General features: G+C 35.5%; 7 protein-coding genes, 1 long non-coding RNA gene and 2 pseudogenes across 8 annotated transcripts; 5 read left to right on the forward strand and 5 right to left on the reverse strand.

Moving 5' to 3' along the window:
• Nucleotides 160-871, reverse strand: LOC104734508. The gene is made up of 3 exons (XM_010454105.1): nucleotides 716-871; nucleotides 446-610; nucleotides 160-351 (listed from the first exon to the last, which is right to left on the reverse strand). The coding sequence occupies exons 1-3, from the start codon at nucleotides 869-871 to the stop codon at nucleotides 160-162; spliced, it is 513 nt and encodes a 170-aa protein (XP_010452407.1).
• On the forward strand, nucleotides 2,875-3,793 carry LOC104734509. The gene is made up of 4 exons (XR_759345.1): nucleotides 2,875-2,980; nucleotides 3,069-3,287; nucleotides 3,371-3,402; nucleotides 3,504-3,793. It is a non-coding gene; the product is annotated as an uncharacterized LOC104734509 (long non-coding RNA).
• Nucleotides 4,739-5,798, reverse strand: LOC104734510. The gene is made up of 3 exons (XM_010454106.2): nucleotides 5,515-5,798; nucleotides 5,270-5,419; nucleotides 4,739-5,147 (listed from the first exon to the last, which is right to left on the reverse strand). The coding sequence occupies exons 1-3, from the start codon at nucleotides 5,614-5,616 to the stop codon at nucleotides 4,965-4,967; spliced, it is 435 nt and encodes a 144-aa protein (XP_010452408.1). The 5' UTR covers nucleotides 5,617-5,798; the 3' UTR covers nucleotides 4,739-4,964.
• LOC104734512 (probable protein S-acyltransferase 3) lies at nucleotides 6,358-8,495 on the forward strand. Its single transcript, XM_010454108.1, has 5 exons — nucleotides 6,358-6,933; nucleotides 7,079-7,258; nucleotides 7,350-7,661; nucleotides 7,750-7,971; nucleotides 8,059-8,495. The coding sequence occupies exons 1-5, from the start codon at nucleotides 6,796-6,798 to the stop codon at nucleotides 8,443-8,445; spliced, it is 1,239 nt and encodes a 412-aa protein (XP_010452410.1). The 5' UTR covers nucleotides 6,358-6,795; the 3' UTR covers nucleotides 8,446-8,495.
• Nucleotides 8,587-10,857, reverse strand: LOC104734511 (ubiquitin-conjugating enzyme E2 22). The gene is made up of 7 exons (XM_010454107.1): nucleotides 10,675-10,857; nucleotides 10,001-10,136; nucleotides 9,734-9,878; nucleotides 9,558-9,635; nucleotides 9,357-9,469; nucleotides 9,160-9,263; nucleotides 8,587-9,074 (listed from the first exon to the last, which is right to left on the reverse strand). The coding sequence occupies exons 2-7, from the start codon at nucleotides 10,001-10,003 to the stop codon at nucleotides 8,759-8,761; spliced, it is 759 nt and encodes a 252-aa protein (XP_010452409.1). The 5' UTR covers nucleotides 10,004-10,136; nucleotides 10,675-10,857; the 3' UTR covers nucleotides 8,587-8,758.
• Nucleotides 14,981-16,186, forward strand: LOC104734513 (transcription factor PCL1-like). The gene has a single exon (XM_010454111.2). It carries the CDS (start codon nucleotides 15,169-15,171, stop codon nucleotides 15,982-15,984), a length of 816 nt encoding a protein of 271 aa, XP_010452413.1. The 5' UTR covers nucleotides 14,981-15,168; the 3' UTR covers nucleotides 15,985-16,186.
• On the reverse strand, nucleotides 17,876-20,339 carry LOC104734514. The gene is made up of 4 exons (XM_010454112.2): nucleotides 19,963-20,339; nucleotides 18,479-19,136; nucleotides 18,164-18,382; nucleotides 17,876-18,059 (listed from the first exon to the last, which is right to left on the reverse strand). Exons 1-4 carry the CDS (start codon nucleotides 20,042-20,044, stop codon nucleotides 18,044-18,046), a joined length of 975 nt encoding a protein of 324 aa, XP_010452414.1. The 5' UTR covers nucleotides 20,045-20,339; the 3' UTR covers nucleotides 17,876-18,043.
• LOC104734515 (cysteine proteinase inhibitor 7) lies at nucleotides 20,533-21,999 on the reverse strand. The gene is made up of 4 exons (XM_010454113.1): nucleotides 21,644-21,999; nucleotides 21,202-21,415; nucleotides 20,878-21,023; nucleotides 20,533-20,772 (listed from the first exon to the last, which is right to left on the reverse strand). The coding sequence occupies exons 1-4, from the start codon at nucleotides 21,878-21,880 to the stop codon at nucleotides 20,662-20,664; spliced, it is 708 nt and encodes a 235-aa protein (XP_010452415.1). The 5' UTR covers nucleotides 21,881-21,999; the 3' UTR covers nucleotides 20,533-20,661.
• Nucleotides 22,779-24,878, forward strand: LOC104734516 (annotated as a pseudogene).
• On the forward strand, nucleotides 24,626-25,373 carry LOC109124937 (annotated as a pseudogene).

Consider the following 25,757-nt stretch of genomic DNA (forward strand, 5'->3'; position numbering starts at 1 on the left):
TTTATTCATGTAAAATTTTACAGGTAGCTAAAACGTTTTATAATAAAACTTTTATTGATTTATTCATATATACGTGTACGTATAAACTCACGTTGCAAAACTTGAGAAAATCCATAGCGCAAGCTATCCAATTTATAAAGAAAGATTCATCATCTAGATTCAAGAAGATGGCGCAGGGCAGCAAGAGCATACTTTAATATCCCACGGCAAGTAGCGAACCACTGCCTGGTACCGTTTTGTCTGGTTATTAACATCCCAAATATCATATGCTTCGAAGGTGATGTAGAGCGTGATTGCAGCAGATGGGTGAAAATTTGCTCTCAGAACCTTGACAAGTTCCAAACTTGTATCCTATACGATGCATTCATCATAATCAATACAATTAATTAATATGATACAGCAAACAAGAGAAGAAGTTGTTATATTGATTCATTCGATTACTAACCGTCCTTTCGTTGTAGTAGGAGATAGCCATCTTCGAAATTCTGTTGAGAAAATCTCTGTTATTGGTATCATGAGGTTCGCTGTTGCTAACTAGGTCAGACTCGTCCAGATCCACAGATCCGTAACCGAATGTGTGACGTAGTTTCGACAAGTCCACATCAAAACCCTAAAAAGATGAATATGTATATGTATAAAACCAACCATAAAATCAAAAGTAATATAATGTAACAAACAAAGATAATCAATAAATATCGAACGTTGGATTACAAACCCCGCTCTTGTCCCACTCTTCATCTAAGAGTCGGAAATCATCTGACAAAGTTTCCCAATCATCCGAATCATACGAGTCATGTTTCGATGTCTCCTCTAACTTGGGACGCTTACGGCAAGGAAGATCGGACCTCTCATGCTCAATCTGTGATCTCATCGCTGAAAATATTGGGCGATTTGATATGGGGTTGAAAACTACAACCCTAATAACCGATGAGTTTATGATGAGGAAATCAAAAGAAATATATATATCAAATTTGTTTTTTTTCCATATTTTGTCTTTTAGGTCCATGTTTATCAAGTTACGATTAAATTTCCTACAACAAAATAAAATATTGTGTATTCAAAATCTAAAATTTTATATTCCTTGCAACACTGAGATAATGGCATTAATTTAACGGTTCAAAATACCTATCCAAAAATACATAACGGTTCAAAAATACCTACTAGATTATTCATATATACCCAAATACATCTTTCCTTAGCGATCGGCGGCGATGGCATCACTCCAATAACAGATATGAGACAATGTGGAAGGAACTCTAACTTTAACCTTACCGATTCTCGTGTCACTTTGATTTTAACCACTAGAGAAGAGTAAAGATCTCTAAGTACTCATAACGAAGACGAGATGATAACATTAGCCACGTGACACTCTCTCATAACGTTGTTGATTGGCTCATGCCACAAAAACTCATTACTATATCTTTGATTTACATTTTAACTGAATATAAATCGGGAAACGATGATTTAAGTAAAGCTAAGAATCTTAAATGGTGTTCACGTACGTGAGACATCAAAATAAAATTATATCCTTCCGATCCGGCACTCCTTTATCTATTAATTATTGATTGATCCTCAAATTGTTTTCAGTACGTAAAAAAATTACCGAAAGTCTTGGTAACTATTAGAGGACAATTTTTTTACTCGAGACGTTGGTTTGATACTAACTCACCTTTTAGCTAATTCTTCATGACTGTTTTAATAAACTAATAACGTTTGCAATACTTTGATCTTACAGAATCTTACCAAATTAAACACGTTTTATGACTCGATCTTGGTTACGTTTTATAACAACTTTTTGAGTAAAAGAGAAAACTGACCTGTTTATTTTTTTCTTAATATTTATGTAATCATGCATACACATTACACACCACGAATGAAATATTTTTATCGACAATAACAAAGTATATAGTCATAAAAACTTCGTACCAAAACTTATGCACAAAGATATATATAGTAATAATTAGCTCTCAGTAAGTCATTATGCTCTCAATATGACGCGTATTAGCTGTCAAGAAATTAATAAGCTAATTAACGTTTACGGCATTTTGATCTTACAGAAAACAAATATCAGTAACCGTTAGCTTATTAATTTCTTGACAGCTAATACGCGTCATATATATATATCAAGAAATTACTTTTACTTTTTTAAAGTTTCATAAACACCACGAATGGAAAATTTTACTATATATAAGAAAGTTTAGTCATAAACACTGCGTACCACATGCTGCGTTCGGGTTACATAATAATATATATTCATGTAACATGTTTAATGCATATAAAATAAACGTAACTATAATATATATTTATTTGAGTCTTTTTATCATGTAATATGATTTTCGAGGGTGTCATACAAAACAAAGGTTCTTGAGGATTTACTTTTAGACTTTTAGTTCTAAACTAAAAAGACAAACCTCTCTATTAAGACTTTATTTTGACTTAATAATAAAGATTGAATTAAATTTGTGTTACGAACAAGGAGCGGTAAATGGCCTTCTCTTATTAATTTGAATTTCAAACATAAAATATGCTTTATATATGAAGTTTAATTATAAACAACAAAAATGATACTGAAATTAAAGAAACAAATTGATAACTTTTAAAAAAAAAAATTAAGACCAAATTGATATAACTAAAATACTCCATTAAACAAGATAGATTACTAAAAAGTCTTAGACTCTTAATTCTTTCTCTTGTTAGTTGTGGTTAATTCTTTCTTTTGTTAATTGTGGTCCCAAATCTGTCCCCAAAGTTGTGAAAAATCTGTAAGTGTGTCACATTTTTCAATGATTATGTTCTTATGCTTGTTATTTACTTCCAAATAATATCTTATCAACTAATTTTATAGGATGAACCCACATTCAAAATCAAGGATTTGGTGTGTATGAAAACGAATGAGGAAGATGTGATCAAACTTATCAACGAAGGTACTCCTGTACTCGCTGTGGTAGATGCTTACAAAAGCTTCGAGGCTTATAAAGATGTAAGAGGGAACACATCCCATATAATTCATATTTTATTAAGCAAAACACAACCGATACTTAATAATAGTCTATTCTTGATGATGGCAGGGAATCTATGAAGGTCAAACGGATCGCAAAGATAAATTTATTGGTCGCCATGTGGTTTTAGTGACTGGTTTCGACTCAACTGCAGACGGTGTCCACTACTGGATAATCCAGAACTCTTGGGGAACTTTATGGGGACAAAACGGGTTTGGACATATTATAAGAAAGTGTAGCCGAGTTGGGAACAAACCGTCAATGTTTCTCGAAATAATTAAGTTGGTGGTATGCATTTCAAATAATGTTGTTAGTAAACTCTTATTTTTCTGTTTGCAACCGGCTAAAATTATTAGTTTTTTCCTTCATAGGTTTGAAGAAAAGCTTGATATGGAGATTACAGGTATTCTCTCATAGTTTGATAAACCTGAACTTACTGATGGATATGTTGATACATACGAGCTCATATTTCTAAGTGAAAATGACTTCTTCTTTTTCTTGCAGGCTAAGGCTCAAGTCAATAATATTGCGGCCATAACAAAAAGTGGAGAAGGGTGTTTGGGACTCGGATATTGTTGCTGTTGCAAACTGCAAGATGGTATTAGTGGCGAGTTTTACGGATAGACAAAGCAAATTTTAGTTGATAGTAGTACGTATAAATAAAAGAGAAACAAAATATCAATACTTATATGTAGTAAACGTTTCCGATGGTACCTTGATAGTACGTATAAATAATTTAGTTAATATCTCTTCATGATTTAAAGTGCTTGGCTTTTTTTTTTATTTCAGACTCTTTTGACAGTTGTGATTATATATATTGATTAATTTTAGCTTTGAGTATCTACCGTTTTTATTAAAAAAGATTGTGTTCAGTATCTAAATGATTTAGCAAGTTTTTGCCGATAAAGCTAAATCAAGAACACCCATCCATCCTCGCCTTTACTTTTATAATCACTTGCCTTTCTATCTTCCTTATACATTCTGCGTCTTTTTCAATCAACTGTGCTTTTTAGCAGCTGATTCAAGGTATAATCATTGTTTCTTTGCATGCATAAAGGAATTTTTTGTGTTCTTGTCTCGATCTTGAAATTCTGTTGTTATCTGTTTCTGTAACCGTTACTCGGAACTGTTTGTTGTCGTTTCTCTCAGATTCTTTAATTTCCTGGATTGACCTCTGAAATTGAACACAATTTTCCTAGTTCTTCTTGAGGACTTTTCTTAGTACAGTTGAGATAATGTCGGGAATCTTGAACTACTGTTGTTGTTTTTGTATGATCTACTTACTATTGCATATCCTCTCAGAATATTTTGTTTATTGTTTCACATGGATAATTATTGTGTTTGATCCCAAGTTTTCTGTGATTAGTCGTTCAGCTCAAATGATATAACAAAACAGTGCTGATTATGTGTACTCCCATGGTCCCTTGTCTTGTGTCGTCATCACCACTTCTCTGTTTCCATTTCATCTTAGCTTTGGTAAAATATGAGTAAAATGAAGCTAAAAGACTTGTGGGAGTTATGTGTGATGATGATGATGATGATGGCCTTGTCCACTTAGTATTCGGTTTCAAAAAGCTATTGACGGTATGGGATTTGCCAGAAAGTGACAAAAGACTAATCTCTGAAAAGTAGTAACACTTAGTGGAACTTGCAAGAGTTGTAAATCAAAACTAAATTTTATACCTTGTAACTGCGATAATGGCATTCGTTTTAACGGCTGAAAATATCATCAATCCAAATAATACAGAACTAATAAATTATTCATATATATATATATATATCCAAATACATAACTTGGCTAAATGATATAGCGAAACACCAACACCAAGACTACAAACAAAGAACTCGTTTGACACGTACGAGCCATAACAATACAAAGAGGTTGGAGGACGAAGCAAACACTTTTCTGCCCTTGAGCTTGATAGATAGATAGATAGATAGACAGATGTGGAGAAACCACAAAATTCAAGAAGAAGGTTTAGGCTTGCAAGAATGTACTTCAATATCATATTCGGGTAAGTAGCGAACCACTGCTCTATAGGGCTTGGTCTGATTAGCATCATCAGACGGATCATTGACTTCGAAAAAGATGTAGAGAGTGATTCCAGCAGATGGATGAAAGTTTGCCCTCAGAACCTTTGCCGTTCCCTAGCACCAAAACCAAAACCAACAAAAAAAACAGCAATCAAAATTTCGGAACAGAGTCATATTAAGATATTCATGTAACAAAAAGAACATATATATATATATATATATATATATGTCCTCACATTTTCTGCGTTGTGCTTGGTGAGAGCCATATTGGACAACCTGGCGATAAAATCTCTGTTGGTTTGAGGCTCGTCAGCCCATGTATCGTCCAGATCCATAGGTTGCCATGAGCCACAGTAGCTAAGTTTCGAGAAGTCGATTTCAAAACCCTGCAGCAAATCTCGGGATAATCAATACTGAATCAAGTAATAATAAAACACACATAAAAAGAAATGTAATATAGAGAAGAAAGAAATCACAAAACCTGGCTTTTATCCCACTCATCATAGTACAGTTGGATTTCTTCCGGTGTGGGGTCTTGGGAATTATCCGAATCGCTGTCGTCACACGTTGTCTCCTCCTCCATCTTCTGACGCTTCGGGCAAGGAAGATCGGATCTTTCCTTAGAGATCGGTTAAGGCATCGCTCAACCCCTAATTTTTTTCAAGATGGGATCTTTCCTCAGCGAAAAGGCTAAGAACTATACTAAATTTTTTCAAGATGGGATCTTTTTAAAAGGGGAATTTGCGTCGTAGCCAAAATGGCAAATAATATTGAGAATATAGGTGGTTTATAAAAAAGAGAAAAAAAAAAAAATAATACTATTAGTTGGTTTACAGAAAAAGAGAAAAATATTAAGAATATACATAGTTGGTTTATATAAAAATATATATATATATATATTAAGAATATAGTTGGTTTACAAAAAAAAAGAAAAAAATATTAAGAATATAGTTGATTCATAAAATATATATATATATATATATATATTGAGAATATACTTAGTTTACAAAAAAAAGAAATATATATTAAGAATATAGTTGGTTTACAAAAAAATTATGGCTCATTCCACAAAAATTCATTACTTTTCTTGGATATTTTTTCATTTAATATGTTGTCCTAATTGTGAAGCCAAAAGTGATTAGGATATGTATTTGAATCAGCCTATCGTCTTCTTCTTCTTTCTGTTTACTTTACTTTCTACCAACAACATCTTTCAGTAATTAGTAGGACATGCCTCTACGAGTTAGTTGCTCTTGCATATATACGTTGTGTGGGACAAACTTATTTAGTCAAAAGACCCAATAATAGTACTCATACTTTTCACATTGTGAATCGGTCATAAAGAACGTCCTTAGAGATATGGTGTTTCCAGTTTACGTAAGAAAGACATCAAATTAACATTTTATCCTTCCGGCACTTCTTCTTCTTCTTTATCTATTATTGAGTCATCCTAAATTTATTTTCAGTAAAAAATAAAAATTACCGAAAATCTTGGAAACTATTTGAGGACTACAAAAATTTGTTAGAGAGGAGACAAAAACAAGACTGCATGAGAGGATTGGTTTGCATTGGATTATTAAGGGAAACAAAGGAAAAATTATTACAGAAATCCCGAAAACCCATATTTATTTTCTTTAATTTGGCTGATCCCAAAAAAAATTGGGAATTTCTGAAACTCAGTTAAAAAATTTAGAAGAAAATCAATTAAGATCTACAAAGCTTCATTCATGTATGGGTTTTTGAGGCAAGGGGAAACCACAAAATGCAGAGGGAGAGAATGAGCAAGAAGAAGAGCAGTCAGGTTCATTGTATTCCCTCTGATGATCTTATTCTCATGACGGCTTCAACTTCTAAACACATTTCTCAAATCAGATTGTACAAAGCCTGGAAGGGTAACAACGTAATAATATCTTCTTCTCTTTTAAAAACAATTCAATGTTTTTCTCTTACCAAATAAATGTCTCTTAATGCCAATATCATATGTTTTGTTTGTTGTTCAACAAGAATGTGAATATGATTGTTTGGTTCATCTTTTGTTTCATCAGAGATTTTTCTGTGGTGGTAGACTAATCTTTGGTCCTGATGTATCATCTCTGTTCCTAACCTCGTTCTTGATTGGAGCTCCTGCGCTTACGTTCTGCATAAGGATGCTCGTGTGGATCAGAAAAGGAGATCCTTTCTTCAACTGCATCGTTCTGACTTCAGGATTTATCCTCACCCTCTTGGTTTGTTTCCTTTGAATCCCTCTCTCTCTCTCTTAGCTTTGAAGTTGGCTTCCCTTGAAGCTGATATATATCTTGGAATCCGGGTCTGCAGGCTTTTATGTTTCTAGTGTTGACATCAGCTAGGGATCCAGGAATCATCCCAAGGAATAAAACATCAATGAATCTTGAAGATGATTCAGATAGTTCCTTGACACAATCTATGGAATGGGTCAACAACAGAACTCCTAATCTCAAGATTCCAAGAACCAAGGACGTTTTCGTCAACGGCTACACCATCAAAGTCAAGTTCTGCGATACTTGCTTGCTCTATCGTCCACCTCGAGCATCACATTGCTCCATCTGCAACAACTGCGTCCAACGCTTTGATCACCATTGTCCTTGGGTTGGACAGTGCATTGCCCGGGTAAGTCTTTAACGGATACTAGGTAAGTTTGCACACTCTGCAATCTTGGTTCAGAGAGTAATTGTTTCTTGGTGTGCAACTTTTGCAGAGAAACTACCCGTTCTTTATCTGCTTCATCTCAACTTCAACATTATTATGCATATATGTCTTTGTCTTCTCCTGGATCAATCTGATTCGACAGCCTGGGAAACTATGGAGGACAATGTCTTATGATATAGTGTCTGTCATTCTTATCGTCTATTCATTCGTTGCTGTCTGGTTCGTAGGTGGCCTTACCATTTTCCACTTCTATCTCATGTCTACAAACCAGGTATTTTCCTCATAGGACCACATCTAAGTCTTGTTAGCTTGCTTTTATTAAACTTGAGACCTTTCTCGTGTTGTGTCTGTTTTGCAGACAACATATGAGAATTTCCGGTACCGTTATGATAGGAAAGAAAATCCATACAAGAGAGGGTTTCTGAAGAATGTTAAAGAAGTATTATTTGCCAAGATCCCGCCTTCGCAGCTAGATCTCAGAGCTATGGTCCCGGAAGAAGATGACATGACAATAGCATCTAACGGATCCGAGTATGAGTCAGAGTATAGCTCCTCCGTGAGATATGATACAGAAATGGGAGGCAAGCTCACTAAAAGGGAGAGCCCGAAAAAGCTTCCTCTGCCAACACAAAACTTAGATATCAAGGACATTAGCGATGACTACGATAGATCTAAGATGACTAGAGAGGATGCTTCTGAGCATGATCCTTCCTTCTTCTCAACTCAACTAGACTGGCCCAAGTAAATTGTAATGAAGAATCTCTCATTGTTGTATCATCTTTGTCTATATTCTCTCGAACATTCTGATGAAATCTGTATAGCAAGAATTACAGACAACTGGTTCCAGAGGTCCATGTGCCTTTGGTCCTATCCAACATTACTCAGCTCAGCAAAACCATATGTAGATTAGAACACCAAAATGTGTAACATTCGGCGTCATTGGCAAATATTATTATTTCCCAGAATGAGAAATCCTCAGACAACAGATCTCTTACAAGTAAAAAAGAAACAACAGTTTAGGTTCGAGAAGCGTAAGACATTGAGAGTTGATAGCAACATCATAGTCTCTTCAAGCTTTTCTTTCTGGCATCTACCTTCTTCTTATCTGCCTGAACCTTAGCCAAACCTGCTTCCCTTTTTTGCGTGGTAGTGGCCACACTTCCAGATCCTGCTGTGGCTGCTACAACCACGTGTGGTTGGTCTTGGGCACTAGTTGTTGTTACTCTCTTAATGTCTGTTATTGAAGAGGGCATTGCAGTAGCAGCACCAGGCGTCTCGTTGTTGGTCTGGCCAACATTTAGAGCTGTCGTTGACTCTGAGATAGCTCCTGTCTTGAACTTCGGTTTTGGTTTAGCATGGATACCTGTGTAAAGCCTGCATACAGTTTATGAGCATTTCATTTTTTTGGCAAAAAAGGCAGAAGGTTCAACACCATTTGAGACCAAAGAAGATGGCTCACCTAGCATGCCTTGCATATTCGCCATAGTTTTCAAGTAACATCTTTCCAGCCTGTTCATTCAAGGCAGATTCTGGAAATGGTTCAATCAGTAAGCACCTCACAACCTGTTATAACATGTACAAAAACACAGACCCTCAATCTCAAGTTTTTAAGAAACCAGTAAAAGAGATGGATAGATAAAGGGTCAAGCAACTTACAGAGAGAACATGTCTTAACCCGAGACTAGGGTTCCAATCCTTTTTAAGCGTATTAACACAGATCTCTCCATTAGAAGCAACATTAGGATGAAAAATCTTTGTCATGAAGTAGCCTGCAATGTCAAACTCAAGAAATTAGAAACCATGACAAAAGATTCAATGTGTCTTTGGCTTAACATAGAAATTAAGTGAGATGCATACCTTTAGGCGGCGAATGTGGAAAATCATGCGACAGTGCCAACTTCATACGGAAAAGTCCGTTCTCATAAGGAGTACCAACTGTACGCAATCAAGGTAAAGAACATCTTAGTTTAGATCATTCAACATTTGCAATCTTGTACGAGAATGAAATTGATAGGGAAATAAAGTGTGCACACCTGGTCCTTCAATATCAGCACATATTTGTGAGAAATCCTCGTCATTAACGACAACCTTGATACCATCAGGAGGGGATTCGTCCAGACTCTTCAGCTCCTTGGCAAGCTGCTTGATAACATTGGGTGGTAGATTCTCATTACTTGCCTGCGCATTTAAAAAAACACCAACAAAGAAAACAAATCAGTACAGGCACAGCTTTAAAAACCTTTTCATAGGTTACCAAACAAGCACAATTTAAAGCAAGAAACAGAGAGCGAGAGAGTTACCATGGAGAATATAATACGCACAAAAAAAAAAAAAAACCCTCCGGAAAAGTTATTGTCCACAGACTCAGATAAACAGGGAGAAGCAGCAATGCGGTAAGATCCTTTTTCTGGTCTTCAAGACTCAAATGCGATGAAACTGTTAAAGAACGAAAAGCCACCAAAAAGGTTATTAGCGTCGATTAGTTAACAGATTGGTCTAAGCAACAACATTTATTCACAGCATAAACGTTTCATCAACATATCAATTTGTCAAAATCATTAATTCAATACCACACCGTAATGAACTATTAAGAAAAGTAAGGCAATTGAGCAAATCGATGAACAAAAATCTAAACTTGAAGCTTATGGAGAAGAGTGAAGATACGAATTAACACAGAGTCAAGCAAAATAACAGTGATCAGACCCTCTTTAAGAACGAAAAGCCAACGAATTGATCAAATCAATAGAAAACCCTAAAACCGATCAAATTTGGGATCTCGCGCAAATTGACTCTCTAGGGTCTCCAAGATAACTCATAAGACCTAATTAAGGCCAAGTTACATACAAAGAGATCCCACAAGAGAGAAGAACAGAGACAAAGCAAAGAATCACACATCCCAAGCAGATCGTTTCAAGAAAGAAACAGATGAAACAAAACAAAATTGAACATCAAGAGAGATATCTCAACGACGTACCTTCTTTGCCCAGAATTTGAAAATAAGCAAGAGAGTGAGAGAAGGCGATCCCTTTCTCTCTACCTCTCAAAGTAAATGATTCAAGTTGAAAATCGAAGACGAAGAGAGAAGAGAGAAGAGAGAAGAGAGAGAGGTTCAACTTCAATTATTGTGAATTTTTTATAAGAGAAATAGAGACAAAATGTTTTTTTTTTAGTTTAATTTAAATAAAAAGGAGCGTATCATAGAAAAGGAAAAAAGGAAAAACAAAGAGAGGGTAGTATGGTAATTTAAGTGCCAGCCTGGAATAGACCGTTGGGATGTCTTCTTCTTCGCACCCGCTTAACTAGTTGAAGTAGTAGCCGTTACTTTGTGTCAGGTGTTGTTGTTCTTTAATTACTTTTACTTGATTTGTTTCTAATGAGATCATCTCATCAAGAGGTTGCTTCTTAATTATGAATTTATTTAACCCAGATTTGTAATACAAACAATATTATTGATGTTAGATATATAAGAAATAGACAACCCTAATCAAGGACTTAATTTAATTACACTTAAAGAAAAGTGTATCATTTTTCTTATTTATTTAATGAGAAAAAATGAATGCCTAGGGGGAGTTTTATTGATTTGTGTTGGTTGAGGTAATGAATCAGTTCTCACGTGTCACATTTTGTGTCTTTGAAGATTGCAGATGACAGTTACGAACCTTATATATTTAATATGGTCTATCGTTCAATATCTTTGGTTAATTTTAAGGAAAAAAAAAAAGGTAGATCTCAAATATAAACTTTTGGGTTTAAATATGGGTCTTTAAATATTTGTAGATTCTCTCCAGCAACTATACAAACAAGTTAAGAACACATTGGTTCACGATTTCTCCTAAGTTAAACATAATCGTTGATAAATTTCGTTAGAATCACAAATGCAACATGTCCATTAACTAGTTATTTGTCCATTGTTCAACAAAGATTTATTGTAAATTTCTAAAGTGTGTATAATGTAGATGTTGGTTGTGTAAACTAGTCCCTAGAGTAGTGTCATCTTGTGACTTGTGTGAGACAAACGCTAAGTAGGATATTGATGATCAAAGAAAATTCACCACTAGACTATTCCATATCATGTTTTTTTATGTAAAGAAAAAACAATGGAAAAGTCGATATATAATGTAGTTTAATGATTTATTAGTACAACATTGTTTAGTGTTTTCTTATTTTTAAAGTGGTTGTAAGAATATATTTTGCATCTCATTCACAAAGAATATTAAGTCTAATAAACAAAAATTTAGGTTAAATCTAAGATCAAGATCTCAAATAATTATAAAAAGAATTCCTTATTTTATGAAAGGGACAAAAAAACAATAATCCTAATTTATTGTGTTGTTTTGGCATTTTAGCCCACATATAAAGGCCCAAATACAATTACAGTGATCCTCTTCGTATCTACAACGTCCGGGACTTGTTTGTTCTCTTCGGCGACTATTCAGGTTATTCGCACTATGTTTAGCAAACAGCATTGGGCTATTGGTTTACCAAATTACCAGTAACGACACTCTTTTGTTACACATAAATTAATCTTTAATTGGACGAAATCTGGAGCTTGGTTCGACTTCGGATCATGAGAACACTGACCAAAACTATAATTAAATTCATAATTGTATGAGCAACTTTACGCATGTCAATTTATATATATAAATCTATACGATTGGTTAGTGTAATTTTCACACTATCCTTATACAAAATGGGGTCCTTTACATGGACCGGAAATTAAAAAGAAAGTTAAGTCTCTATATATCATCATCATGCACATGTTTTTGATGGGGATGTGTACGTTGCAGCACTTGTTCGTCGACAAAGGAGATTGGAAGGTGTTGTGTTTATCTTTTGGAATCTTTTTACAAGAGTTATCTATAGATTTCAATCAAATAAAGACAAAGTAATCTGAACCTCATGGTCATGGACCCAAACGTCAATTCCGACTTCATAATTTTTTATAACATGAAAGGATATATGAAAAGACAAACTAAGTTGTATAATGTGGAGTGTGGACCAACTTTGTCAAACTATTCTTTTAGAACTGGGATATTCTCCACGGACGTTCATATTTATCTTCGAGATCTAACAAATCAATACATTTTAAGTTAGAAGTTAAGTTATAACTTTGGATTCACACAAACCTCGTTAGTCAAATTAATGGTGAGTATTAACTATTAACATTGGGGAAAAGGATATTTACTTCTTTTTTTTCTCTTACACAACCTTGTGTGAAAGTTGTGAACTTGTGAAACTGATGTTTGGTTTTTAAAAAATTTAAATGGTTATTGTCGATCGTAAAAATATAGTATAACTAGCTTTTAGCTATATTTATTGGTGGTTTAGATTTCAATTGTCTGTAATGGAATCATGTCGAATCCAAGAAAACTTTAAACCAAACAAAAGTTCTGTTATAATGATTATAACAAACAAGGAAGAAGTAGAGAAGGGTAAACACAAGCTTTTACTTAATTTCTATGATGTTAGAAAGAATACAAGGGTCCAAAAGCATATGATCTTAGTTTTCTTCGTTTCTTTTTCCTTTATATGATCTTTAAAAAGGAAAAATTTCCACTTTAAGAAATAAAATAAAATTATGTTATGTGATCTTAACGGCGCGTGGAAAACACTTTCCTAAAAGAGAATCATACTAAAGACCACTCGTTCAGATTTACAACTTTGATTTTCATTGCTTGTAATGGCCAAATGGTCCAAATGTTTCACACCGGCATACACTTCAACAAAACAAATTGTACTATGCCTCCAAATAGTTTGATATGACACTGTTACAACTACTATTACTTTCATCGATCAAAAAGGAAACGAATGATCAACTCATGTACAATAATAATAAAGCTTTTTAATTTTGTCCTAATTAGGGGATGTTCTGAAATTTGTAGTGTGCTTGGTTGAGTGATTGAAATAATATATATATATTTATAGAAAGCGAGGGGTATCAATTGCATGATCCATGACAAGATAACATACATATTAACAAAAACTAGAATAAAATGGGAAATCGAGAAAGAAAAATAAACAAAGTAGAACAAAACTGGCCGTTTAAACAAGTCAAAAAGATATAGCCAAACTTTTGCTACAAATCTTTCCCGTGAAGCTTTAATACTATTGAATGAATTGATATGTGGAATATCTTGAGAGAATCTATAAAAGACTTGAAAAGGCGATAGGTTCAATTGCCCCAATTGCGGTAACTCTCGGGTCACGTCAAACTCGTGTTTGGAGTGATCGAGTATCGTTAGTTCATCCTATTCAAAATACAAATTTGGTGGTGTTCTGCATAAACAGCAATACGTTTCAATTTAGAGTATACTCTTTTTTTTTTTTTGGTATAATGTTTGTAAAATTGGTTAAACATGAATTAATATATAGTAAAGTTATCCAATTATATTGGTGCTAGTTTTCTATCCGATATACAATATGTTTATTGTTACTTGTTTGTTCATAGCATTTTTACGTTTGGACAATATATCATCATTACAAAACTTTCTTATCGCTGTCTGATGATATGTATAAAAGTGTATGTTTTTCATGTTACGTTAAAATATAATCACTATTAAATATAGATTGGGTGTATATAATCAAAAGAAAAAGCAGTTGAATATACCAATTGTACACGTTTTAAGTGTTAAAAGATATGAGATGTTATGTTTATGTTTCTAAACTAAAGGTAGGGTCTATCTAGTTTATCATTAAAAAGCTCCAAACTATTTTAATTTATAGTTAACTAGTTATGTTGACATACCTAAATACAAGTTTCCTCATACTGAAAATAAAAAACTCCATAACAACCAATAAATACGAGCCATTTAAATATTGAAAAATGTTAGGTACAGACTAAAGAATTTTAAGTTATCTCTAATTGTCCACTAATCTCCAATTGTCCAAACCCCAAAGTGTTCTTTACACTGCTTCACAAGTCACAAAATCACCGTACCATAAAGATATACAAACTCTACTACTCGTAATAAACAATTAGAGGAACTTTATCAAGTGGTTCTGAACTTCTTCTAATCATAAGAGAAAAAGTCCAAACCATGTAAAATAAAAACATCCCAAATCTCGAAATGTAAATTTTTTGGTTATCGTATATGTAAGAAAAAAGAATCAAAGATTTTTTATAGCAGAAAGTGAATAGAAAAGACCCTAAAACAAAATAATCATAATGGTCAACAAGTGGAGGCCACGCGCCAAAGTAGGCGTCGGTCGAATCTAATGATCACTTTCAATCTCAAAACCAAAAAAGAAAAAAACAGATAACAACAATAAAAATTTATAAGAATCTTCTGAAGTCTCTTCACAAGTCTTTGCCTCAAAATCAATAATATCTCTCTTTCTCCATCTTCCTCGTTCATCATCATTGTGTTTCCTCTTCTTCATCTTCACCATATTGGTTTGTGAGAGATATCAAGACTGTAATATACAAGAATCAAGATTTGATATTTCTTCTCCCCTGTTTTTGAGGAGGATGAGAGAGGAAGATTCGAATTGGTTCTCTAAATGGGAAGAAGAGCTCCCGTCGCCGGAGGAGCTCATACCATTATCTCAATCCTTGATCACTCCTGACCTCGCCATCGCCTTTGATCTCCACCGTCGCAACAACAACGAAAACACCGCTCAACCTCTACCTCAAACCACGCCGCCACAACCCAATTCCTCAGCCGAATTCGCCGGAGACTCCACCGGAGACGAACCAGCAAGAACCCTGAAACGTCCACGTCTAGTGTGGACGCCGCAGCTGCACAAGCGTTTCGTGGACGCGGTGGCTCATCTCGGGATCAAGAACGCTGTTCCTAAAACCATCATGCAGCTCATGAGCGTCGATGGTTTAACCAGAGAAAACGTAGCTAGCCATTTGCAAAAATACAGACTTTACCTCAAAAGAATGCAATCCGGCGGAGGGGGAGGTGGCGGCGGAGGAAGCGTCGGTGACTCCGATCATCTCTTTGCTAGCTCACCTGTTCCTCCACATTTCCTTCATCCGACAAGCAGACAAAGCTCCGACCATTTCATACCGACTTTTGTCCCGATTTCGACTCAGCATCCAGCAGCTCATCTTCAACCACCGTCTCAGTTCCTCCACCGACAAATCTCCGCCGCCAATTTCAACTCTCCGACCAAAGCGACGGAGCAAGCAATGTTCTTCGCTAGGCAGAGTCAACATCAACCAGTTTTCAGACCAGCTTCACTGCATGTGCATAGTCATCAAGTCGCTAATTACACACAAGATTTGGAATCAGGAGCCAAGACGGTCTTAACTCTGTTTCCAACTCGAGACGATTAAATAAAATATATATTGGAACATTCACAATATGAGTTCTGCTTTTGTTTTTATTTTTTTTGGGGGTCTCTGCTCTGTGACCAGATCTTTGATGATTCTGTTATATGTTTCAAAGTGTTTCTACAATCGTCTTGGAACGTATGATTGGGTTTACTCTGTAAAATCCTCTGAAATGCCTAAAAACAAGTTATCTTTTTCACTTGTTTAGATCTGATTACACAAACTACTTTCTTGTGGGTTCTGAGATTTGTTCTTAAAAGTTACATGTAACTTTGCACTGAATATCAAAAAAGCATTTGTAGGTACCAAATCTTTTTTTTTTCTTATAAAATTCTAGAAATTGAGGATAGTCCCCCCAAATGGCCAAATCCATTATGTATATACAAAAGTGTATGTATTTGTGTGTGTATGTTGTACAATTGGAAGTTAAAAATATATAGTACATAAATTATCAATATATATTGACCAACCATTGAATCAATAGTACAGTGTACAAAGAACATGAAATAGCCAAAAAAGCAAGGACTAGACAGTGCCAGTCAGAATCTGAATCCCAGGATCTGATGCTCTCTCTCATACATATCCTTAATCATGCCTTATTTATTTAATTAATTATTTAGTATTCATGTACCAAGAAGAATCACTTATATGGGACCAAACCCAATCAAGATTAATTTTTAAATAATTAATCATAATCTTGATTAAGGAGAGAACTATAGGTTATATGTATTGGGTAGAGAGAGGGAGCAATTAAAAGCAATGATGGTGGGTTCATTGGCTGGCATGTTTCTTCTGATCTGTTTCTATAAAAGTCATACCCCTATAACACAGTCCACTCTAATTATTACTTCTTTTTTTGGTAATAAAACTATGAATGCCATAATAACAAGGCACATTTCAAATAATCAATCTAGAAATGGTTGAATACAATTTATATCATTGTTGGTAAGACAATGAACCTAAACCTGAATGCTGCACTCAATGAAAAGAACCAACGATAAATTATTTTTTGGAATATTGGAAATACGTTGACCAAAAAATGGGCCACAAGCTTTACAGGCCGGCCAATTTAGAGAGCAACCTTGTACAAAAGAAAGGGAACGCTTGCAGATTTTGGTTGTCGTTGCAAAAGCTTGATAATAATAATAATATTTGTAACAAATCATAGCGATGTCTTGACATAAACAGAGGCCAATGTTTGCAACAAGAGTAGAGAATCTAAAGCTACATTAATAAAACCTGTTTGGATACAAGATATTGGGCTGAACACGAGGAACCGTCAAGGATTCGGGTGCCTGCAACAAATAGTAAGAAAGACAGAGCAACAATGGTCAATGCAAGAGACTTCAGTGTTTCTAAACGGAGANATCCTCTGAAATGCCTAAAAAGAAGTTATTTTTTTCACTTGTTTAGATCTGATTACACAAACTACTTTATTGTTTTTTTTTTTTCTTTTGGGTTCTCAGATTTGTTCTTAAAAAGTTACTTGTAACTGTTTGACCAAAAAAAAAAAAAAAAAAANAGAGGGAGCAATTAAAAGCAATGATGGTGGGTTCATTGGCTGGCATGTTTCTTCTGATCTGTTTCTATAAAAGTCATACCCCTATAACACAGTCCACTCTAATTATTACTTCTTTTTTTGGTAATAAAACTATGAATGCCATAATAACAAGGCACATTTCAAATAATCAATCTAGAAATGGTTGAATACAATTTATATCATTGTTGGTAAGACAATGAACCTAAACCTGAATGCTGCACTCAATGAAAAGAACCAACGATAAATTATTTTTTGGAATATTGGAAATACGTTGACCAAAAAATGGGCCACAAGCTTTACAGGCCGGCCAATTTAGAGAGCAACCTTGTACAAAAGAAAGGGAACGCTTGCAGATTTTGGTTGTCGTTGCAAAAGCTTGATAATAATAATAATATTTGTAACAAATCATAGCGATGTCTTGACATAAACAGAGGCCAATGTTTGCAACAAGAGTAGAGAATCTAAAGCTACATTAATAAAACCTGTTTGGATACAAGATATTGGGCTGAACACGAGGAACCGTCAAGGATTCGGGTGCCTGCAACAAATAGTAAGAAAGACAGAGCAACAATGGTCAATGCAAGAGACTTCAGTGTTTCTAAACGGAGAAACATGAAGAAAGTATCTAAGAGTAAAGTTAACCTGAAAAGATGTGCGTCTGACGCGTTCAATGTTTGTGCATAAGTCATAGTGGCACTAGGCCACTCTGTATATGAAGGTGTGATCATAGCCGGGTTTAAGGGATGCCCATAGTTTAGGCCGGCTTGAGTTCTTGGCATCTGCGGGAAAATTGCGTCATGGAACGGAAGCTGAATTGGTATCGGACTGAAGTTTTGTACCGGTGGTGTAACCCTCACGTACCTGCAAACACCACCAAAAACCTGTTAATTTCGATGAAGAGAAACATGGCGTAAAGATTGTTATTATCATGAGAGGCGATGGAAGGGTTAGTTTAACCTGTTACGGTCATAATCAGGATCATAACGATCCTTCTCTCTATCTCTAATAATGGCAACCCGAGAAGTCCTTCCTGAGTCTCTGATAGCACCATTCCTCTCTACATCAACAGGATTACTATTATTATTAATTACCACTCCGGTCTCATGTCTACTCGGAGGACATTGATAATTATGTTTTGTGTCAAGGTGAGCAGGAGGAGGAGGAGGAGCTCGTATTGAAGAGTCTTCAGAGTCTGAACTGCTAGGGCTGTTGAAGATGCGAGCCCGAGCTTTATCATACTCTTCTTTTCTCTCTTCAACGCTTCTCAAGAGATTCTTTTCAACTCCTGATCCACTACCTATCCCACCAGATCCTCTGTTGGGTCTAGGCTTGATCGCAATTTTGCCTACAGGCCTACCATGAATCTCAGGTTGCTTCACAGGAATCTCAGACAAACAGACGTATGGGTATCTACTATCTGCCGTTTTGGTCGCCAGGATTCTGTTCCCTGAGCCATCAAGACCACCACCGTCTAAAGCCGTGGTAAACAGGCCGTAATGTTGAGCAACACGGTGTGCAATAAGACGAAGATAAGATGTTGGCAAAGGCTGGAACTCATATTGTTGCTGCTCTGGACTTTGAAAGAACTTCTGTATATCGAGCTCCATACGCAAAACTGGCATACCAAGAAGAAGAAAAAGAAAAGAGATAAGGAAACATTATGATCCATCCAAATACAATGATGCTTATACAATACAGGAAGAGAACATATTAAACAAGGATGGGCATAAGAGTCTTCAAAAACAGAGCAATTGCATTCTTAATTCAGTTTAATTGAGCTAACAAAAGTAGTGATTCTGATATCCCTAAAGCAATTAGCCATGGATCTAATCTAATCATCAATTACAAAAGCCAAACCCTAATTCCTTTACAAAATCCGACCAAAAACCCTAAACCAGGAACTCAATCAAATTTGAGAAACCCAGAATTACACGAGACAATAACGAACCTTTATAGACGACAACCGCTAGAGACATAACCCTTAATCAGATCAAATNCTTCTGTATATCGAGCTCCATACGCAAAACTGGCACACCGACAAGAAAACAAAAAGAGAGAGAGAGAGAGATAGGGAACATTATCATCCATCCAAATACCATAATGCTCATACATACAGGAAGAGAACATATCAAACAAAGATGAACATAAGAAGAGTCTTCAAAAACAGAGCAATTGCATTCTTAATTCAGTTTAATTAAGCTTAATGGAGTAGTGATTCTGAATATCCCTAAAGCAATTAGCCATGGATCTAATCTAATCATCAAGTACAAAAGCCAAACCCTAATTCCTTAACAAAATCCAACCAAAAACCCTAAACCAGGGACCTCAATCAAATTGGAGAAACCCAGACGACAACCGCTAGAGACAGAACCTTAAATCAGATCAAAATCCAACAAATAAATTAACTTGAAATTAAAAGGGCTTTCAGGGAATTGACTTACTGGTGAGACGATGACGAGGGTTCTGAAGAGCTTCGACCAAAAAAGGATCCACCATAGCTTCCTTCTCGCTCATAGCAGCCATGGAACGGATCGTTTCTTCTCTCTCTCAAAAATTCGTCTTTAGTTTTCCCGATTAACCCCGTAGAGAAATAAGGGAAACGCCCCAGAAAAAAAGGATCGACCAAGAGAATTCAATTGAAGAGAGATTGAAAAGCAAATCGATGAGATAGATAAGACGAAATCGAATTCCAAATCCAAGAAGAGGATCAAGGAACGGAAAAGACCTTATCGACCCTCTCTCTCTCTCTCTTGCGAACACAAAACTAGTGGGGAGAATAAAATAAAGTTGCAGCCTTTCGATTTTTTTTTTATAAAACCCAAAAACGTTTTCAGTTTGAAAATTTTCCCAAAGTTGTTGTCTTTGGGTCCGGCCAAAATACTACAGAAGACAACTTTCGCTTTTGAATACAAAATAATTCTTTTGGGGTCATCATATTCTTATTCTTATGTGGTCGGTTATGACTCTTGATTTCAAAGTTTTAACTTTTTTTTTTTTTACATACGTAATCGTTTACAAGAAACCTTGTTTATATAGACAAAGCACCATGTTTATTTTCATTATACACATCAGTTTTTAGTATATTCTATACACAACTAAATCACACATGTCACACACAACCCAAAAGCTATCCACAACTTCTACTGGTACTTGCCGTTTTCATACTTCATCACTTCAACCATCAAATTCTCCAGTTTGTTGCCCCTCTCTAGCTTCAGAAACAATTCGAATTTCACACGGTCTTCAACCACCTGCGAGTCAAGAAAATAATCCCATTTACCTTAGTTAGATGCTATGGTGATGAGGGGTATTTTGTTGATTAAAAACTGATTAGTGAAGATAAGAAACAACTCAACCTTTGCCCTGGCTAGGATTATATCTATGAGTTTATAGGGGTACAGCGAGTTTGAATTCTGTTGAATCGATTTCATGGCATGCTTTGCTGCCTCCTGGACTTCCGGGTTACTTGTTGATACCGATCTCCAGTCAAACTTTTTGCCATCTGCATCAAGCATAGTAAAGAGATCAAGAAACGCAAAAACTCATCATGATCAAGATCGAAACGAAAATGCATCCCAAAGATTATAACTATCTGATCAAACGAATGAGAAGCAGATCATAGTTTTCATATGACAAAACCAGACACGGTGAGTGATGATGTTCACTTCACAGTTGTTTACCTGGTTTCAAGCCAAGGTCGGAAATAGTAAAGGAGGGGATAACATTCTTGAACTCCTGAAGCTGCTTAAAGTTCATCCATGGCTTCACCCAAACTTTAGCTTCATAAATCTTCTTCTCCCCAGCTTCCATAACTTCAAGAGTAAGACGGTAGAGCTTACCAGCAACCACCTGCTCCGTTGCCTTTAACACTCTAGCAAGCTCAACAACAGCATTCTAATACAAAAAATATCAAAAACACAACCTGATTAGCCATCTAAAGGATGTAAACAGAGAAAAATCATAAGAACTTGACTCTTAAATCACTTGAGTATACGCTATAAAGATTATAAATTTAGAATCCAAATCACTTGAAAACATCATCTAACAGGAGACAATTACAGATAACAATCCTAAAACACAAATTGCAGAGGATATACAAATTAGGGTTGGAGGAAAGCGAACCTCTCGTTTGTTGTGTTCTTGAACAGCGAAGAGAGCAATATCATCGATCTCTTCCCCACCGTTTCGATCATTCTTGGAATCGCTAAATCCACCAAGCTTCATCCTTACGATGTTGTTGTTGTTGTTGTTGGATGTTCCTATTTCTTCACTGCAGATCACAAACTGGCCAAATCCAGAAAGAAGAACAAACGATACGCAAATCAACATCATCCACACCGAAGCACGTTTCATCTCCATATTTCCCAGTGAGCTTTTCCGATTCCCAATTTTTCCCGATCTAAAAACTCCGATGAGATTTTTCTTCAGATACGTAACCTATTGACGGGGATGGTTTCTTTCGCCGGTTAAAGACTGTTTCCGTTTAAGCGAAGCAAAACAAATCTCATGGGCCAACAATTAAACTCTTAAGCCCATCTAAAATGAGTATGGACAGTCCATCTCAAGGCCCTTTTTAATTTACCTGTAAAAGTTTTGAACTAATTTTGATTATTGAAAAGCCATTTATGATAAGAAAAGTGTTTTATATAATATGTCATAATTAAAATATTTAGGTAACTTTTGATGTGAGAATAAGCTATACAGATTTGATTATAAAATACTTAATTCAGTTTCTATCCTCTTCAAAGGTAGTCAGATTTAGTTTTAAATTACTTACTTTTAATAAATATGTTCATTATGTTAATAAAATATGAAAGATAATAAAATTATGTTAATAAAATATGAAAGATAATAACATAATTTTATTACCTCCAAAGTAATGTATATGAAAATGTATTAAAATGCAAGTAATGAAAACTCCTAGAAACTAAAAGGTAAATTTCTTATTTAAGAGTTGAGATAATGCATTGTAAAGTTGACTACATAATGACAGTAATTAAATCTTTGAATCCATGTTTTCTTAAGTTGACTACATAAAGAGCCACTAATTAAATCTTTAAACTCATATATAATTTTGTTTTCAGCCATATCTCAAATTTAATAGGGCAAAAAGCTATTAATTAAATTCACCCCCAACTTACTTTGGAAGTAAGTAATGTTTGCAGCTATTTTTAAGTAAACAAGTAATTTAATTCAGAAACAAATTTACCAAATACACTACGCCAATAGGCGAAGTAATATATCAAATATATCCAACAATTAAAATTTGCTAACCTTATGAGAGAGTTGTCGAAATATTGAACTTGATTGTTAAGTAAGTCTTTGCCATTTCCTTCAGTATGTATTTATGTTATTCAAACATAAGAAAATCAAACCTATAACTTTCCTTAATATTGAAAGTGCATACAAAGTATACAATCTTTAAATACCTACCGAGACGCAATCACATATCTAAGCCATCAGAACTTAATCTCTCTAAAAGTCTGATGGATCCGATCGATTACGAAATGTTGTCTTCGGACTCGAGTGACGTTAGTGATAGTAGCGACGATAGCTCTGCCACCGAACCGTTAGAGAGTCCAAAGTACCACCAATGCAAGTATTGTCCTAAAAGGTTTGTTAAAACACAAGCATTGGGTGGCCATCAAAATGCTCACCGGAAGGAGAGAGAGCTCGCCAGAAAACAAAATCAGGCATTTCAGACGCAATTGGAAGAGCCGGATCTCAATATATACGTGTACTCGAATTGGCGTCCGCATTCATTTCCAAATCAGTACGCACTTCCACCAGGATTTGAAGAACCTCGTTACAACAAAGATGGTAGGTCAGACAATCTAACCATGATGTGCAACCAATATGCGGGATCCTCGAGCTCTAAGTCAAGAAACGGGCCAAGGTAATTTCTTTACCGATATCCCACCCCAACCCCAACCTCAGCCGCATCAACCGTTATTGTTTGCATCGTCGCCACTATGTTTAGATCTTTGCCTTGGTGTTGGTAATTCCCAAACCCAACATGAAGAACCAAACGGTGCAATAGATGAAATAATTGCTGAGAGAGGGAATGTTGGTTCTCCTCTTTCTCTTTCACTCAAGTTATGAAATTGTAATGTTTCTGTTTGAAGTAATTTTGATTCACCACATCTGTGTTTACTAGCATGGTATTGGTTTGTTGTGTCAAATCCCTACATGTGCCCTTAAACATTGTAATAAATTTGGTTGTTTGCTTGCATTTAAAATATCATAATAAAAAAATAAAACTTTTATTTTATTCTGATTCTTGGGGGTGTAAAATTGTATTTCTAAGAATTTGAGCTGAAATCTATAAAACTATTATGAATTGTGTTCGATATAAGAATAAAAACATTAAGCAAAAGAAGGTTCTGTTCTTTCTTTCGAAAAGAAGCGATTTTTAAAAACGAAAACCGAACTTTTTCTCAATTCCGCCGCCTCTCTGTCTCACTTGTCCCATGGCGGAACGAAGAAGAAGAAGAAGAATTTGAAACTCCCTTGGAGCCATCGCATCAATCTCAGGACTATGATTCGGAGTTAGGTTTCATAATCGCGAACATAGTAGTGGTTGCAGTCCTACTACTCTAGCCGAATCAATGTTCGAGAGACGGTGGGATCTGGTTGGTGAACCTTTGAACCGTTACGACGAGAAACGCAATCAGTGTACTCAACACTCGATCTGTTCAACTGGGTCACATCGAGCGTACGGTAGCAGCCGCTCTCTCACCGTTGATTGACTCTCACATGATTGTCGTCGAAGGTATTGTACTAACCCAATACTTGGATCTAATTCCAATAAGGTATAAAAATTCCATGTCAAGTTCACGTTTTTGTAAAGTTAGAAGCTTCCTCTGTTGTCAAATTAGCGCTGGGTTAGTATTGATTTCGGAATTAGATACATCGTTTGGGTTATCTGAGGCTGTTGTGGTTAAGGAACATATGGAGATTAGCAGATTTTGAATGTCTAATTTGAACAAACATCATCATCACTCGATGTGCTCACATCTTTTGCAGGTATTGTATTCTTCAGACTCTCGAAAGAAGTAAACCATTGTGCCTTCTTCTTTGTTGTGGCTCTCTTACCCAGTCTGATCTCTACAATGCTCTGCCTCCTCAAAGGTCTCAGCTTTACTATCCTCCTTGCTCATGGCTTCGCGACAAGAAAACCCAAACACAAAGTCTGTTGTGTTCTCTCAGTTTAGGAAGATGCTGCTTCTACTCGAGATACCACTGAAAGCTGCGGGTTTCACTATCTTACGCTTGGATGGGGCAATGACTGTGAAGAAACGTACCCAAGTCATTGGAGAGTTTGGGAGTCTGGATGTAACCGGACCTGTGGTGTTGCTTACGAGCCTCTCAAGGCTTCTGGTGCTGGCATAAACCTAACGGCAGCATCAAGGGTTTACTTGTTCGAGCCGTGGTGGAACCCTGCAGTTGAAGAACTGGCCATGGACATGATTCATAGGATTGGACAGAAACAAGAGGTAAAAATGTTAAGGATGATTGCAAGAAACAGTATTGAGGAGAAGGTCCTCGAGCTTCAGCAGAAGAAGAAGAATTTAGCGAACGAAGCTTTTGAAAGAAAGCATAGAAAAGACCAAAGAGAGGTTAACGTTGAAGACGTGGTTGCTCTTATGTCTCTTCCTTAGTTTCACCGGTTGACTCCTTCCTTATCACGTCTCGGTTAGTTTTTTAATTGAAGTTTAGCTTGTAAATGCGTTTTCTGGTTTTCAATTCGGTTTACTTTTGATCGGTTTAATTTGGTTAAAGAAATTTTGACTTAAGTTAAAAGACTCTGTCTCTTTGATACGATTCAATGGAGTAGAAGTTTGGTTCGTTATTGTATGATTTGAATCATTTGACTTGTTAAAGTGGCATTTAAGTTTGTTATTTGCAATTAGTCGTACGTAATTAGATGAAATTTAGTTGGGGGTTAGATTACTTATGATGAGCCTTCACCTAACAAGTTTTAATTGACGTCAACACAATTCTCGTTTTCTAATCTTCACAAAGTCAAATTAATCAAACGGCGTCAAATATACGAAAGGGGCATATTTACTCTATCCATATCGTAAAAGTCACAACACGATCGAGAGAACACAATTATAATAAACTATGTAACTAATAGTCAACCATACAAAGCACAAAAATCTGTATTATCAGTCCAAACTAAATTATGCGATCTCTCTGTTTGTGTTGGTATTTTTTTTTTTTTTTTTTTGTA

This window comes from Camelina sativa, chromosome 13, assembly GCF_000633955.1.
Source record: "Camelina sativa cultivar DH55 chromosome 13, Cs, whole genome shotgun sequence".
In the NCBI taxonomy this organism is placed as follows: Eukaryota; Viridiplantae; Streptophyta; class Magnoliopsida; order Brassicales; family Brassicaceae; genus Camelina; species Camelina sativa.